The 17,711-nt window shown below is 29.8% G+C and overlaps 2 protein-coding genes and 1 non-coding gene across 5 annotated transcripts in view; 2 read left to right on the plus strand and 1 right to left on the minus strand.

Moving 5' to 3' along the window:
• Window positions 1-3,260: 3,260 nt before the first annotated feature.
• On the plus strand, window positions 3,261-3,332 carry Trnam-cau. Its single transcript has one exon. It is a non-coding gene; the product is annotated as a tRNA-Met (tRNA).
• A 412-nt stretch (window positions 3,333-3,744) lies between these two features.
• On the minus strand, window positions 3,745-7,103 carry LOC111620731 (cathepsin L1-like). Its single transcript, XM_023362720.1, has 8 exons — window positions 7,008-7,103; window positions 6,766-6,915; window positions 6,526-6,681; window positions 6,326-6,449; window positions 5,840-5,940; window positions 4,299-4,459; window positions 4,003-4,116; window positions 3,745-3,908 (listed from the first exon to the last, which is right to left on the minus strand). Exons 1-8 carry the CDS (start codon window positions 7,101-7,103, stop codon window positions 3,809-3,811), a joined length of 1,002 nt encoding a protein of 333 aa, XP_023218488.1. The 3' UTR covers window positions 3,745-3,808.
• Window positions 7,104-9,799: 2,696 nt separating this feature from the next.
• LOC111620733 (cAMP-dependent protein kinase catalytic subunit gamma-like) overlaps window positions 9,800-17,711 on the plus strand; it is a 13,220-nt gene continuing 5,308 nt past the window's right edge. Inside the window, exons 1-4 of one of the 3 annotated variants that reach the window (XM_023362724.1) lie at window positions 9,800-9,908; window positions 10,169-10,287; window positions 10,399-10,456; window positions 17,224-17,472. In XM_023362724.1, coding sequence (XP_023218492.1) covers window positions 10,423-10,456; window positions 17,224-17,472 — 283 coding nt within the window. In that variant the 5' untranslated portion in view covers window positions 9,800-9,908; window positions 10,169-10,287; window positions 10,399-10,422. Of the gene's footprint in view, window positions 9,909-10,168; window positions 10,288-10,398; window positions 10,457-16,753; window positions 16,898-17,223; window positions 17,473-17,711 lie in introns of those variants that run through there. The other 2 variants (XM_023362722.1, XM_023362725.1) reach the window with 2 other exon arrangements.

A 17,711-nucleotide genomic window follows, 5' to 3' on the forward strand; every position in this document is an offset into this window, starting at 1 on the left:
GTTTAACTACGACTACCTGCGCTGAGCTTGCCAGAAAGGCTCTTTAGTGTTGTCTCATAAAGGTGTGAAAAAAGAAAAGAAATACTTTACAAAAAGAACTATTTATTATTACTAAGTTATTTTTATTTACTTAAGTGTAAAACCATATAAATATTTATCTACAGAAATTGAACTTCTCTTGCCTTTATGTTTGTGAAATCTGCTATCAATTTTCATGTATCCAAGCAGTCTAAGATTTCATGTTCAATTGAAAATATAGCTAAATTACTTAATCTTTGCTGGTGCGTTGTTGATCTTAAATTGTTTTTTTATAATTTTAACTTTGAAAAGGACCCTTCACCAAATGCAACTGAAACCGGCAATGTAAGTGCTATTGCTATGTTCGAAAATATTTAAATTAAGTCATTAGTAAAAAGATACTGTATTGTAATAAGGTTTGTGGATCATTAGACTTGTTTTCTGGAAAACGCAATTTTAAAGTATTAATTTCATTAAACAAATCAATACCGTCAATGTCTGTTTCGCTACTCGAATCGTCTTTAAGCTTCAGATTTAAATCCTAACCAAGTTAAAATATCATTAATTATACTTAGACCCATGTCAGAAGAATTATTAACAAAATAATTGCAATTTGATACGCGATAGAACTGTTCGAATGCGTACAAGTACAAATTGAGAAGAAGCTCTGTGGGGATTCCCTAATTTCTCTAGTCCTGTCAACTTCTGTAATAGAGCACGACTATGAGTACTTGGCTTTCGGGCGCCGCCGGATGGTTCAACCTGCCGACAGACGTTTCGCATTGCATCNCAGTGTCACCTTGTGGGAACATTTATCCGTCGTTGAATCATAGTTTGAAGCTTCTTGTATAATGTGTAATGCACTTTTTCATAGCTTGTACTGTACCTCTTATATAATCTGCGGCGCCCGCAAACTATAAAATAAGGGTGCCAGTATCAAAATGTAATTAGGTTTATTGGTTATAATTCGATTATGGCAATGCGACACATGGGCAACCTACCAAAGGGAAACGCCTCCCACGAGATCTTTTATGTAAAACTGATCCATATTTAGGCAGTGGCGTAGCGAGGGGACAAGGGGGTGTATCATGCACTTGGTCAGTCCCGATATGTCGGGCTCTGTCCTTCACCACCCAGCTGCCAATTGTGGGACTGACCGAATTCATAATGTGCTTGGTAAAAGAGGCCCTCTTAGTGCCCACAGAGCGGAGAAAGAGTTAAAAGAAAGAAAAAGAAGAGGTTATCTAAACTAGTAGTGTATTAACAGAACTGCTGAGTTTCGTAGTAATTGGTTGAATTGCCTAGGAGTGCCTAGCGAACAAACATTCTCACTTATAGATAAATTGATTTGATAGCATTGCTTAGTATTTAGAACAAGGAACCTCAAAACTAGATTGTGCATTTGGGCCCCTTCGAGTGCACGATCCGCCAGTAGACGTACAGTAGAGCGTCGTTTATCCGAAAGTCGATTATCCGAAACGTCAGTTATCCGAAAGAATTCCAGTCTGCAAATTTAAATTTTCGCTAATGCTGTGGCGCTGCAATCTTTGGCTATATCTTAAGCTATTTCAATATTTTTTTGTTGGTGTGTGTTTTAGCTGGCAGCACTGGCTCTTTTGTGTAGTGTTTTTCTGAGGACTGTGTGCCCTGCTGAATCGAACGTTTCTGATACTAGATTAACTTCTAAAGTATAATTTTTTTTGTTTTTATATTTTTCAATATATTTATTTTGTTTGTAAAAAATAAAGAAATAATTTTTAAGGATACAATAGCCACAATTATTGTTTTAAAAAGTTTACATTAGGCTTAACATCGACGAAAATTCAACGCAAAGCGACTCGCAACGGAGAAAAATTTCAACATGGGATAGGTTAATATATCCTTTCGCACGCAATCGGTTATCCGAAAAATAAGTTATACAAACAACCCTTGTCGCCAATTAATTCGAATAAACGACGCTCTACTGTACTTTGATTTCTCGAAGTAGTAGTTATACATGAAAAACACCAAGTGATGTTTGAAGTAAATAAAAAAATTTAAATAAAATTCTGTAATTTTCGATACCCCGTGTTATGTATTACTCCTTAGTACAATTAAGGAAATTGATTGATTAACCTGTTAATGGCAGGTGAACCCATGTGACTAGTTCAACCAATCAAAAACGTAATACTCATTGTCACCACTGTTTTATTAAAGGCACCGTAACTTACGATTTCCTTCAGGTCATCTATCAGTAACTTTTCGAACTACAATTTGTTTCCTGTCAAAAAAAAAAAAAATTCCGCAAATTCAGAAAACTTATGGTGAAAACCATACTTCAATACGACACTTTTTCATTTTTAAATGAATTTTTAGTTTTAACTGACTTTCGGCTGACCCTGTATTTTTGTGCGTTGAAAATGAACATAGAATGCATTTATTTAATCACTCTTTCGTACAGAAAATGGACTTAAACTTTTAAAAAATTATAGTTTTCTTATATCTCTGATTTGATTCTAATATGAAAAAAATTAAGCAACGAGTTGCGTAATTTTCCTTTTTGAGATTTTACTTAAAAATAAACTTTTATTTTATTAATCATGCTGTAATAAATAAAATTGTAAGTGGCGTCATCTGTTACGAGATTTTGTTATAAAGACTTTTTATATTTACTAATTATTATAAAATGGCAAAAAGCTTAATTTTGAGGTTATAGATGAGTTTTATGGAAACTTGTAACCGCTAATAGCGAGTAAAATTGTTATTAAGTCCTACCCTATTGGAGATATGACACACGATCCCTCTTATCTCCTTATTCCCTCGACTTTTAACCACCAGAGTTTAATAGCATCAATCCCTCTAATGCATAAACTTGAATACAAAATTTTAGAAATTTTTAATACATCTAACAGATCTAAGTAATTAACATCTAACAGATTTAGTAAAAAGCAGGAATAAAATACTAGCACATTTAGTAAAACGTTTTTGAATATTAAATAGCCTTTGTGATGTGACTTTCACTTTTCCGGCTGTTATGTAATACATAGCAATGGAAAGTACAGTGCGGGAATCGTGTCACATTTGATTAAAACATTTTGTACCAGTAAATCTGTACGTTTTGTGAGTCCTTGAACCAAAAAATCAATAAAAGGCAAAAAAGTTCAGTGGCTATGTATATACGTGTGTGTGTGTGTGTGTGTTTGTGTCTGTTGGGTATAAAGGGCGTTGATGATATTAAACTTTGATAGCGACGAACTACACGTAGCAGAGTGGCGCAGTGGGAGCGTGCTGGGCCCATAACCCAGAGGTCGGTGGATCGAAACCACTCTCTGCTAATCGTTTCGTTTTGTTACTTTCTCTATCGAACATCGTTTATCGTTTTAAGCATTTCAACTTCGTAACGCAGTGGAAACTGGCTTCTTAAGATCCGAAACGAAAGGAATTGACGGCGATAATATGCCAATTGAAAGTTTTTTTTACGTTAGACGACAAACTTTTGCTATTGCAACGAATGTTATAATGGTTTGATAAAAATAATAATAATAAGTGCAGAGCCCAAACGGTTAGGAGTTGAAAGTTGAAATTTGGTACACAGATAGGGTACGTCAGGAAAACGCACACTAAGAAGGGATTTTTCGAAATTCCCTCCCGGGGGGAGAGAGACAGGATTAAAACTTCTATATACATTATGGATACGAGCCCAAACGGTTAGGAGTTGAAAGTTGAAATTTGGTACACAGNTATTAGAAATATTCTTTCATATAAGAAATAACGATAAAAAATATTCGCTTATTGTCTTCAATATAATTTTTTACATCAGAGGATAAGAGGGATCAGTCGCAATGCCGCACATATTATTGCAATTCCGAGCCATCATGATATACCCGTTAAGACCCCAACTGGTACCCCAGCTGGAAAAAGTAAAAAATAAGTTTTACAAACTTTCTGAGTGTTGAAAAATTTCAATTTAAAAGTAGTAATTTTGCTTTATTTGTATATTCCTACCTGTTTTTAACCAACCAATAATCTTTCCCGTCTTTAGTTGTTCCGTATCCAACTACCAATACACCGTGATCTAGATCCGTGGAGCTACATATATACGAGGAATAAACACCACCGCTGTTATAAATAATTGAAGTAGAATTAATAAACAAGAAATATTTGATATAATAAATTACATATGTATATACAATAATTTTATAATAAATTAATACGAATGATATGCCGAGAGTGCCCATCCCAAAAATGACAATTAAAATACTCTGTTTAAAATTATAAAATTATATGTATAAATTATATACCTGTAAGAAGCGAAAGAGTCCGCACTAGCATCTATAGATACTGAAATTGGACCAATGGTTGCTACAGCTTGTTTCAAGGCTTCTTCGTCACCACTTTTAACATCCACGTAACCGGTACAAGTAGCGCCGATAGACGAACGCTTAAATCTGCATTTGTCGTTCTGAAGGAAATTGAAAAAAATTACACACAATTCTCTTTTTAGGAACTGAATATGTTCCTGAAATGTTCGTGTAAAGGTATTGAAAAGTGCAAGAATGATTTTTGCCACTAATTATGTACGCTGATGCAATTATTTCCTGATACACTTTACGAGTTAACCGAAATATATTTTATGCAATACCTTATTGCAGTGTGTTTCTCAAAGTTTTTGGTCCACGACTCTCCTTTTGCACTTAAAAATTTCAAAGAACCCCTGAAAAATGGGTTTGTGTAAAAAAACATCACGAAGGAGGGAATTGATTTAAATTCAAAAGGAGTTAATTTATTTTGTTTAATTGCATTGAAACATTCAATTTTAATAGCAGATTTTTTTTAGTATCATTAAAAATTAATAACTTATCATTGGTACATCTGTGAACAAAATTTTCTTTGTATATGTTTCGATATTAGTAAACTCAATTAGTTAAGTTAAACATATTTTAAATTAAATTTAATGTGCTGTGAGCCTGCTTATTTTGACACAATAAATTAAACCTGGGTTTGATATCAGTCAGTGCAGTCTCATAGCGATTTCTATGTTGCAAAGACGACAGCGCTGCTTTGTTTTGATGTTGATCATTACTGAAAAATGCCATTTCGCATAAATAAGTGGTTGCCATTGCTAATTCATAATTCAGAGAGTAGTGAATACTCTGCTTTCACACTAAGCCAAAAAGAATCTGCTATTTCTAAATATGAATCCATAGTAAATTTAAAAAAATATTTGAAAACATTGATCTGTCATCAGTTTTCTGCGACCTCCCAAATATTTTTCACGACCCATTGAAGGTCGAGACCCCCACTTTGAAAATCACTGCCTTATTGCATTGTGTAAGAAACATATTAAAACACCAATTAAGTTGTGTTTTTCGATTATAATCTCCGGAATTTTTATTCTAATATTACAATATGTTTATTAATTTCTGCTATATTCTAATATTTGCCATGATAAATATTAATCATGTAATCCGTGTCATAATTGATAAATCATTTAGGTCTACTCTAATAACAAAATATATATCCCATTCTCATAAATTGTGCTAACTTTTAGTAAAGTTATCCGATAACAGTATAATCCTTTCGAAAACTTTTAAAATCTCTCGAGTAATTCGACAATTTCGTGTGTCATTTCACAAGTATTTTTTTACATGTTGAAATCTTGAACTATTTGTTGTAAATTTTGCAATATTTCTACAATCCTTCGCTCACATGAACAAGAGTTGCAAAATTACATAAAGATTAAAAATGGCAATTTAAACGTGCCAAATCGTGTAAAACAAAAGTATCTGTAACAATATGAAAAAATAAGGTTAGTATAGCATAATTATGAAAAGATTCTCACCATAGCTTCGTACGGATAAGAATCTTCGGTGTCGATGCCTTTATTTACTTTTACATATTCAAATGCATTATCCATCAGTCCTCCTTCGCAACCTTCATTATCTTTAAATTTATAATGTAAAACAATAATTAAAGATGATTCTCTTTTGTATTTTAATATAAAATATCGTACGTGATGCTTTTGTTTAAAAAATCTATATTAAGTTATGATTGGAGTATAGCAAATCCCGAGGCTTAATACGCTTTGCCTTGAGTATATTATTGTGAATTTTATATTCACTTTAAAATTACAATAAAGCCATTGTAAGAATCCCTAACAATGACTAACACAAAATGGAGAATTCACGAATATCAATGGTGAAATGAATATCAATCTATTAAATAATAATTTAACTTATTACTTTACATATTCAAAGGCTTTCGGAAATATTTTGTCATTTATTTAAACGAAATATAATTAAAATTACCAACAATAAAATAACCTCACCTTCCTTCCCAGAACAATCTACCAAATTCTGTTCGCTCAAGGAAACCAGTTTACCAGTTTTCTTTTTGTGTTGCCCTTCTAAAGATCCCGTGGCCGAAAAAGCCCAACAAGAACCACACTGCCCCTAAAAGGTAAACGATTTAAAAGTAGTTAAATGAATTCTATTATAGAAAATCGTTGAATAACGCATTCTTCTATACTTGATCTTTGACTGGCGTGACATAACCTTCTTTTCTCCAGTCAACTGAGTCCGGCAAAATTACATTAGACAGGCGCGTGAAAGTATATAAGGGCTTAGAAGTGATATTCACTGGTCTTTTCAGTCCATTCATTTTCTGTACGAACTCTTCGTGGGTCTAAAAATAGAAAATTATTAGTTATTACTTATGCATTGTATAGTTTACATAAAATCTTTTAATCATAATTGCCGTATTTAGTACCATATCAGAAAATTGGTTGAGTCCTGTTGTAAACGTGTGCAATCCTAAATCGTATTCAATGTTATGTTTTGTAATTGCTGCCAACTTTTCTTCCCAAATCAGACGTCTGGCGAGTTCTTCGTTATTCTCGTAAGTTTTGTTAAATTTTGCCTTGTAATCAATATTAATAAATATCGTTAATATATTTTTTAGAAGTAAGCAGGAAAAATTGTTTCGCTTAATTAATAATCGAAATCGAAAACCTTAAATATTTCCCAATCTTTGTCGTAATCGGGATTAAAAGGAAGTGTTTTTGCCGTAATGGCGACGAGAAGACAAGTGAACACAATTGCTTTCATCTGCGAAGAGAAATTTAATTATCCTCTATTGAAGGCAGAATTTAAGAAACATTTCTTTAAATTCACAAATGTATAAAAGGGTAATAAGGTTTACTGTATATCTAAGAAAGAAAATCTTACCTTAGCGGAGTAATTTTCCTGGATGGAGCAGCAACTACTGACTCTGAACTCTTAATTTTCTATTCTTCATCGTCTTATATACACAAGAGTCAAACTCGTATCAGACTTTTTCATGTGATTCTAGATATGACTTATCTAATCGTTCTAGGACCGTCTACAACTATTTGCTGAAATTTCGCTAAAGTTTTATTTTAACTTAATACGGTTTACTTTTGAAATTTTTTCTAAGTGAATAATACGATATGTTCTCAGATTTATATTTCTCCTTGATAAATGCTATTGGCAGGCGTGGCAGAAAAAAATATTACGGTTGTAATTGTGACTTGTGAACAAATAAATTATTAATTCAAAAGAAATATTTATACTACTTTAGACTTTATTCAATCGACGTGGTAATACAGAAATAATTTTATTAATTAGCAATTTAGAAATGTTTGAAATTATACAAAGAAAGAGACTTAATTTACGGAGAAGCATTATATCAAGTAATGCCTAATAGTTCCTTCTAATGTATATTATATTTTCTATAGTTTCAGTAAGTTGCGAATGTTATAAAATCAAAAAAGTTTTTAATATTGCTGAATTGACATGCAGAAATATATTAAATTTCCCCTATTGTATGATCACTTATTCAAGTTAAGTAAAAAGTAAGTTTACATGGTCAACGATTATTTAATATTAATATACTAAAAATAAATACAACTTTTTACGAAGAATAATTCTTTGTTTCAGTCATTTTTTCGTTGTTTACACCATCAGCAGTTCATTAAAAAACACAAATACTCACGGAGACGACCTTCCTTTTTAGGCTTTAAGTTGTATTTATTTTTAGTATATTAAACTTATTCAAGTATTTAAAGTCGTATAAAAACAATAAAAGAGAAAAGAGAATGTAGTAAACAGAAAAAGATGTGGAATATAAGAACATTTTAAAATATACAAACAGAAGTAAATTTAGAAAAGGAAACGAATGAATAAGCAATAACATTAACTAATGATGAAATTAACTGGAAAAAGATAAAGAAGGGACCGATAGAAGCAGCAGACAAGTTTCTAGAAAAAAGGGAAGTAAATCCGAGAAAATCACGGATAACTGAAGAAAGATTAAAGTTCTAGTATTTTCCCTCAGCTTATTACCGAGGAAAAATACTAGAACAAAGAAGAAGAGGAAAGTTAAAATGTAATTACCACAAGTGTAGAAATAAAAAAGAAAACTGGATGAGAAAGAAAAGTCAAATGTATAGAAAAAATGAAGTAACGAACAAGCGGAACAACCTTCAAAAAGTTAGGTTGTTACAGCATTAACTCAAAGATAACAGGAAAACTTGGCAAAACCTAAAGAAGCATGAAGGCGTTGAAAAAATTATATAGAATATACTAGAAAATGATATTTTATTTCCTTGTATATTCTTCTACATAATTTTTATAATAGTAACGGATTTATAGAAAAAGCACGAGACGTTGACGGAGCGATAATGGTTTATCTATAACACTGTCAGAATTTAAAACGGTTGTTAAGAATTTCTACATGAAATCCTTATTATAAATCTATTATAGAAATCCATAATAACCTGTCCAATTGAATATTAAGGATTTCATGTAGAAATTCTTAAGAACCGGTTTAAATTCCGAATCTCCTTAAATTCCTGGTAATTTCAAATCAAAATCAATAGGAATATAAGACATGCTTTGGGAAACTGTTTGAAAAATATGAGGAAAAGTCGTTGATAATCTAAAAAAAAAAAAAAAAGAAAAATAGAAAACTGTATTTTAACCATAATCACGTATTACTGTTTATAATACACTTTTTAAAAATAAAAAAAAACTGTATTAAAAATGTCAAAGTGACTTATTTTTTAGTAACACGTAACAAAATATTTCATAGATTTATTTACGTAACCGGTCGAACGTTTTTTCGGTCACTGAATAATAAATATTTACGTTGATGGCAGTAGCCGAGCTAATTACAATGTTTGTACTTCCTACGATAAGAATTTCAATTTATTTTCGTTTCTATTTACATTCCAATATTAAATTTTCATTAATTATTATTCCGAATTGTAATATAAAAGTATTAAATAAGCATTTTTTCCATTTAAATCAAACACAAAACTATGGTGGGAGAGATTAAATATCTACTATAAAATCTTTCTTAATATTTTCTTCGTAAATAAATATAACACACATCAGCACGGGAGGTAAATTATACTTATTTATTAGAAAATTTCAATTAAAAATTTAATTATTTATTTATTTATTTTTAACGTATTAAAATAAAAATTCTTAAGATACGGACATTCGTCAGTAATATAAAATTTTAATTGAAACTAAAATGTTTCCGTTGGAATGCAATAAATGTTAAGGTTTCTGATAATTTTTATGTGGTTTCTGATACTTAAAATTGAAAAATATGTTTAATAAAATTAAAAATATAAATGCCAATACAGAAAATATATCTCGACTCGCTAATATTTAAAAAAAAGAAAAAAAAATTCATAGGTCTGTATCGACATTATATCATTATCAGTAAACACTTATCTACTGAACCACCTATTTTCTGTGCAAAGTGCAAAAAGGAATAGTTGTGTGGTTAAGACAACACTTGGATATTTATTTCTGTCGATTGTCACATTAATAGGAGTAATTTTTATTCATTACAAACAGGATATTTGCACGGTAGACCAAGTAAGTAACGCATTTTACAAATATTTTCTGCTCATATACATATTGGAATTTCAATAAAAATTACGTTTCACTTAGATAATATACAAAAAAAAATTCTCAATGGACGAACTTTAAGCGTCCTTATTAAATGTATAATTTTTTAAATTAGAAATTTTTTAATAATATTTTTAACAGAATAGTTACGTTTAAAGTTATTAAATTCTTATTTTATATAAATTTCAATATTCTAATTATTTACGAATTGTTTAATAAATTTTCAGTGATATTTTGTGAGGAAACCTTTGTTTAAAATGATTAAATTTTCGGTTAATATATTAATTTAATTGTAATGAAGTGTTCATTATCAAATTTAATCGATCGGAACGTCGAAATACATCAGGTATTTCCTGGATTATGATAAATTTTCTATTAAACAAATATTTAAATAAAAAAAATTACATATATATGCCTATATATATATACATATTTTTTTTATTCTACTCATTTGCAGGATTGACTTGGGTGGATTAATATCATGCCGTTTTGTAAAAGTAAACCGAAAAAGAAAGGTAATATAATATACAGTTATGATTTTATATATTACACATTTAGTAATTAAGTTATTAGTATCATTTTATAGTTTTGCACTAATTTTATTAATAAATTCACTAAAAACGATGTAAAAATCTGCTAATGATATAAATTAATGGTGTCTAAGCTACCCGGACCAAATAGGTCTTGCGAGTATACTTGACACATCAGTTATGATAAAAATAAGCCTACTTTTCGTACGTAGAAATGGAAGATACAAAATATTTATGGTCTGTTTACCTCCGACTCGTGCGCAATTTGGCCCACCAGTCGAAAAGTTTAGTCATCACTGATTTAGCCTATCGTATCCTGCTAAGGATTACCTTTTAGTTCGTACTTATTGTTTATGAATTTGACTTAAATTTATATTTTCTGTGCAGCAAGGTTAGTTCAGTTTCAGTTTTAATAGTGAAAAGGTTGTGTATAACGTGTCGTTAGGAAAGAATCATAAACCGAACAAATAAGTTTAAATCAAATATAATTTCGTAGTTTTTTGAATAATACGTTTATAACACTGTATGTTGTATTTTATTAAATACTAATAACAATGAATATTTTTGTGTAATTAAAAAAATATATAATATTGTCTAATATATAATGAAGTAGCCATATTTGTTGCAAGTCATGATTTCGTGCATTGTATATTTGACTCCATCTACACTCCTCAACGGCCTTACTGTGTTTTGCTTTGTACACTACAATTTACACCGCCTGCAAATTAACAAGAATAAGATGGTCACACAGGATATTCGGGAGAGGGACTGATTTTTTCTTTTCCGATCGGCATCCGCTTACATCTTCATTAAACTGTTTAATTTTTAAACCTCCATTGATTCAGTAACACAATTACTTGCGAGCTTATAATAAGCACAGTGGACATCGGGGTAGGATACATTTCAGAATATACAAGCTACCAAGAAACTACAAAATCCGAATTGTGACAATTGTAAATTCAAATTGTTCAAGACTCGTCACCTTCCTGCTGCTCAATAGATGATTTGGTCGAAACTGCATCCTTGCTGAAAGCACATTTGTTGCACAATATTTCATTGATAAGTGAATTTTTCGCTGAGTGTTTCGCACTGTTTCTCGCACGAGTTCCCAATACGGAAAGGCATCAAAGTTACACTTCACCAGAATCATTGTCTTCAACGTTGCAACCATAAGCTGGGTTTCGCTTGTGCATGTAATATTCACATGGGAAATTCTTTAAGTGAGTGCGTTAGACCCACGGAATAGAGGAAACTGCAGATGGCAGCATCAGTGATATCATTGAAACTATATTGGAGTATTGTATTGGACTATTGGTTGACTTAGAAGTTATAGCTATAATACACGCGAGAGCAATCCCATCTTCTGACAGATTGTTCAATTGGCTGTCAATGTGTAATATACTAGCGTTGTCCAGTCAACGAATCGCGTGCAACGAAAATCTATATTTATGAGGGACGTCGTCCCCCTAAAACGTTTGGCCAAGTATTTAAGAGACAGCGGGACACGAAGCTCAAACGTGAGAATGTCCCGCCTAAATCGGGACGTATGGCTACGTTACAGATAATAATATTAATTATAATAATAAATATATTGCATATAAAGTGATCTAACCGCTATACTTTTTCATTAATATAAGCTATCGATGGCCTATATTTTTGTATGTATTATAGAATATTAAATTTATCTGGGATAAACTTTTGAATAATTTATTCAAAATATACATAAAAATAGTTCTAAATATTTATTTGATAAGTTTGTTTCTTGAATATATTAGATGAGTGACGACTGGCGAGAATATATTTTGAAATGTATCACTACATTACAAATTTAAGGTGTCTTGTATAGGAAAAGTCATTAAGTACTCTAAATTTAAATGAAAATACATTCCATGACTTCATCATTAAACTAATGGACAAAATACTATTTACTTCCAGCAGATTCTTAAAAGTATATAAAATAATAATCTGCGTGTTAATAGTTTCTTTGAATGCGCAATTCACCGAATCTTCTTCATATATATGTTACAGTCAAAACCCGTTTTTAGTTAGAACGCGTTTTAACTAGTTGAAACTAGTTTATACTGAATGTCTTTGTTATAACCCGTTTTGTCTAGTTGAAACTAGTTTGTACTGGATGTCTTTGTTAAAACCCGTTTTAACTCAATGAATTTCAGTTAAAACTAGTTTAAACTCAAATTCATTTTTGACTACAGTAAATTCTAGTTTTAACTAGACAAAACGAATTTTATCAAAGACATCCAGTATAAACTAGTTTCAACTGGTTAAAACGCATTCTAACTAAAAACTGGTTTTGACTGCAACATATAGAGTGATTCGGGGTAAGATTACCATCTTAAGCGGGGAAAGATGCATAGTTTTTTATATTTTTAAACGGTGACGTCACATATTGTCATGTATTTGTATGATGGATCGTTGGGCTAATATTGAGTGTGGAAAGCTGTAGTTGGCTACCGTTACTTCATTTTCTACATCCGAGAAGAATAAAAGCTAGATAAGAACGAAGTTTTTGTTGTGAAATGTTTCTAGAATTATTTTAAACTAAAAGTTAAAATGGAATTTATTAAAAATTGCTAAAAACAATTAATGTGTGATGTAGTTAAGGTTCTAAAGTTTCCATTGTCAGCTACCGCCGATCCCGATCGGACATGCTGGAGCACGTGACTCTACTAGGCATCTTACCCCAACAAATGGAAAATATGCCACATTTTTCTTGGGGTAACGTGCCTATTTTTTGTTAATTGATTTCCAATATGCCTATTTTTAATAAACTTTTGTTTTCTCGTTTTATTGCAGGATATGCATAGAAATTATATAAGGACTTCTCAAAAAAGTTTTTGGACTGAAAAAAGCTTTCAGCTAGCTATAGAACACGTTAGAACGGGCGGAAACTTAACAATACTTATACTGTGCTGTTATACTTACTATGAAGTACTTTGTACTACATATGCAATAAATTAAATTTGGTTAAGAAATTCAAAAATTAATTTTATGCAATTATATTTGTTATCTTATCCTAATGGCATTTGGCATCTCACCCGGATACTTGGGGTGAGATGCCTAAAATGCCAGACAGTGAAAAAGTCGTCATTGCAAACACAGTATACAATTTTTTAAAATAAACTCCAAAGTTTTATTTGAAAAACATACTCCAGAATATGATATTTTCATTAGAGGGCTCCTAAACCCAAATTAGCGCTGTAATTTCCTTCATAAGCAAAATGTTAGGCATCTTCCGCCGAATCACTATACATAACTTTATTTATTTCCCCCAAACATATTTATGTAGCTAAAATTAGTTTTAACTAATGTTAAAAGTTAAAACTAGTTTTATCTAAAATCAAAACATGTACAGCAGCAAATTAACTAGACAAAACTCGTTTTGTCTAGTTAAAACTAAAATTTACTGTAGTCAAAAATGAATTTGAGTTAAAACTAGTTTTGACTGAAATTCATTGAGTTAAAACGGGTTTTAACAAATACATCCAGTATAAACTAGTTTCAACTAGACAAAACGGGTTATAACAAAGACATTCAGTATAAACTAGTTTCAACTAGTTAAAACGCGTTCTAACTAAAAACGGGTTTTGACTGTAACATATATATTAATATTTTGTACTTATAAAGCGAATAAAACTTTTATTCATTTATTTTCTTTCGTTATTATAATTAAAAAATAATTGTGCATTAATTAGCTAAGATGTGTAATGTGTACCCATCAACGGTGTCCGTAGGCTATAGAAAAGAGGACACCGTACAGTACATTATGCATTGTACTGTACATAGAAGTTAAGGCGACCCAACTTTGCATAAATTAAAATTATATTATCGACCAAAAAAAAAAAAAAGACATACTTATACAGTATTGAAATTATATAAATCAGTAAAATTACTTTATATAAAATGTTTTAAAATGTATTTTGAAATGAAAATAAAAACCATTAATGTCATAATTTCATTTAAACGCGTTTAATGCAAATAAATTTATTTAATAGTAAATTTTTTAATGGATTTAACAGAACTTTTACTACGTGGCATAAATTTAAATTAGTTTTTATTATTTAAGATAAATTTTATAAACCTGAATCATGATTGTTCTTAAAACTGCATTTCTGTGAAATTATTATTTCTAAAATGTAAAAGAAACAAATTATTTTACTGCAAGTAATTGCAAAAAAAAAAAAATATTTAAAAAAATTATTTATTTTGTCGAGTTTCTTTCTCAGTTTCACATAGAAATACTTTTAACGTTCCTTTGAATTTTCAATTACTAAAACTAAATTATATTCGGAAACTTCTGTTTTTCTATACGAAATTCAAATTTCATGCAATTTCAAATTGTATGAAATTTTTTACCGGTAAACTGATCATGTTTACACGAATATATTCTACTGTATAAGAATTAACCACTCGGCCACTGGTAGGCCTTAAACTTGTATAGATTATACATAAATCTTATCATAGGCTAAAAATATCAATTAATTTCTCATTTTAAAATTTTAGACTGATAAAACAATCAAATATTTGTTAATTTATTTATAATCCTATAAATTTACTTTAAAAAAAATGTACAGTATAATGAAACATTAATTTGAAATCGTTTTGGTATAGACTATACTAGACTGTACAAAGACTATACTGTATAAAACTGTTGCATTTAATTATATAAACTTATTTTTAATATTTCGTGTTGTATGCATAGTATTTTTTATCTATTCTCAGTAAGATATTTGTTATCAGTAAGTTTATCGTGGAAATATCCGGCTTGCACTTATGGAATGAGAATTGAAAATACAGTGCTACCTCGTACTTCGAACGCTTCAGAGTTCGAATAACTCTCCAGGAATGAATTAAGTTCGAAGTATGAAGCACCACTGTATAATGAAGCTTATTTAAATAACGTCATTCGTGTAAGATGCTTAGAAAAGTGCTTCTCAAATATTTTCATTCTCGGGATGAGAATAAAATATGCAGTATACTGTAAATAGTTTACATTTTTACTCTTTCGTCTGTTACATAACAGAAGGAAAGTGTGGCCATGAGTAAAAAAATGACCCCGTAATTTTTTTACATTTTTGGATCCTCGGGGACCTCGAAACGACAAGAAATGAAAAAATAAGTTAGGAGTTGTTCTGTCTGATGTTTGTGTGTGGGGCCTGATTTTTTACTCACTTTCAAGCTTAATAACTTCTGTGCCTTTTGTAGGAAGTTTCTGAAATTTTGCAAGGTAGTTTATGTATTAAGGGAAAATATTTCTAGAAATTTTCAGAAAAATGGAACCATTGGTTTCGGAGTAATTAAGTGAGTGGATAATTCTTTTACTTGTAAAAATCATACCCATTTCCACTATTAACGTTTCTTGATGTTTTTTCTTTTATAAATTTCGATGGAATAAACCAATTTAGTTAACCAACCTTTTTCAATATGTTTATGTTAATAAAACAGTTATTATTAATACAGTAATAAAATAATAAATAGTTTTTTTATTATTAATAATTAGATTGAAAGATCTTTATATGTTGAAGAGAGGGGGAGGGTAATATTTTAAAAATAATTAAATGAATCCCATTTTATGATTAATTTGTATTAGTAATTTTATAGAAATCTGAAAACATAAAACTCTCCAAAAATGACGTATTAATAAAAATTACCATTTATATTTCTGATATACGAATTTATCTTTTCATACAATCACATATCTGACAAAAGATAAACAAAAAACACAAGTTACTATATATATATATAAATTGAATTTAGGACAGACAAACAGACAGATTACAAAGTTAGAAAGAATCAGTCGTAACTACTACTTATACTGAAATTGTGATGTAATTTTGAATGTTATACTCGTGACATTAAAAATAATTCCGTATCATGTTGTTGATATAAAATAAATCTGATATAAAAACTACGTATCATGAAAAATTATTATATAATTAAATTAATAAGTTTAAAAATTGTATATTTTCTGGATAAAAATTTACAATTAAATCCACTCACGTGTTAATTAATTAAATTATATTTGTTTTCAGAGAATTATACTTTTAAATACATTAATTAAATCTAACCGAATTTTAAATATGGCAAACATTATTTTTAGAATTAATTATAATAAAATCAGAGATTATCATAATTTAGATAATAATAACAATGCAATTATGATAATCTTTCATTGTTCTTTCGTAAGTTTTTAGTGTTGAAGAAACGATTTTTAGAGAGGAATATTTAAATAATATTATTTAATTATTTTGAAGGCCGAATTTATAAAATTAAGCAATATAATAAAATTATTCCAGATGTTTTCATTCGATATTTTTATCGTTTATATAAACAATCGAATTAATCAATTCAATATCAACTCTTTCGAGAGATAACGCTGCAGGATACGAAATATGGCGGTATCAGGGCGTAAGCTAATTAAAACTAATATTTACTTAGCTAAAATGAGTAATTTAGATTATAATTAAAGTCTTAAAATAACGTATATAATATTAAACGTTATATCGAGGTGGAAGATCCTTAATTTGTTATAATTTAAATTGATTCTGTCTCTGTTATTTAACACGCAGTGATACGTATCAGAATGTATTTTTGTACTTTGTGCTAACCGAATACACGTAAAGCGTACTTAAATTATTTTAAATTAAATTTTCGAATTTAAATAATTTTAAACTTTCTATCTTATCAGTTACTTTAAAGTATTTTAAAAAATAATTTATTATTGTTTTTTGCAGAAATCAATTCAGTTCTCTTAGTGAAATGCCACTCAATTAACCAAGCTGGAAATTCCGAATCGTCATCAAATAAAACAAAAGATCTGGATAAAAACTCGAAAGGTTTTAATGAAAATTCAAAGAGTAAAACAGTGCAAGAAAGGAAAAGAAGCGAACAAGAAATAGGAGAAAATAAGAAAACTTTTAATCAATTAGTAGTTAAGAGTAAACGTAACAGTAAAGTTGCTTCTCTAACAGATTGGAACGAACGTAAGTATTGTAATTCTTTTATATACTAGGTGGCAGTTCGAGCACTCGGAGGCCCACACTACTTTTGAGGCCTTCAAAAAGAAGCTGCTAACTTTCGGAAACCTCTGGCGCGCGCTTCTTGGGCCTGTGCCATGATTCGCCATTTTATAAGTTTACTATTTTAAATACAGAAGAATTACGTTTGTACGTAACGGGCAAAAAATATGAAATTTTATGATGTTATCTATAATATCAGTAAT

This window comes from Centruroides sculpturatus, unplaced genomic scaffold (assembly GCF_000671375.1).
Source record: "Centruroides sculpturatus isolate CEXI.00-Female unplaced genomic scaffold, Cexi_2.0 scaffold274, whole genome shotgun sequence".
In the NCBI taxonomy this organism is placed as follows: Eukaryota; Metazoa; Arthropoda; class Arachnida; order Scorpiones; family Buthidae; genus Centruroides; species Centruroides sculpturatus.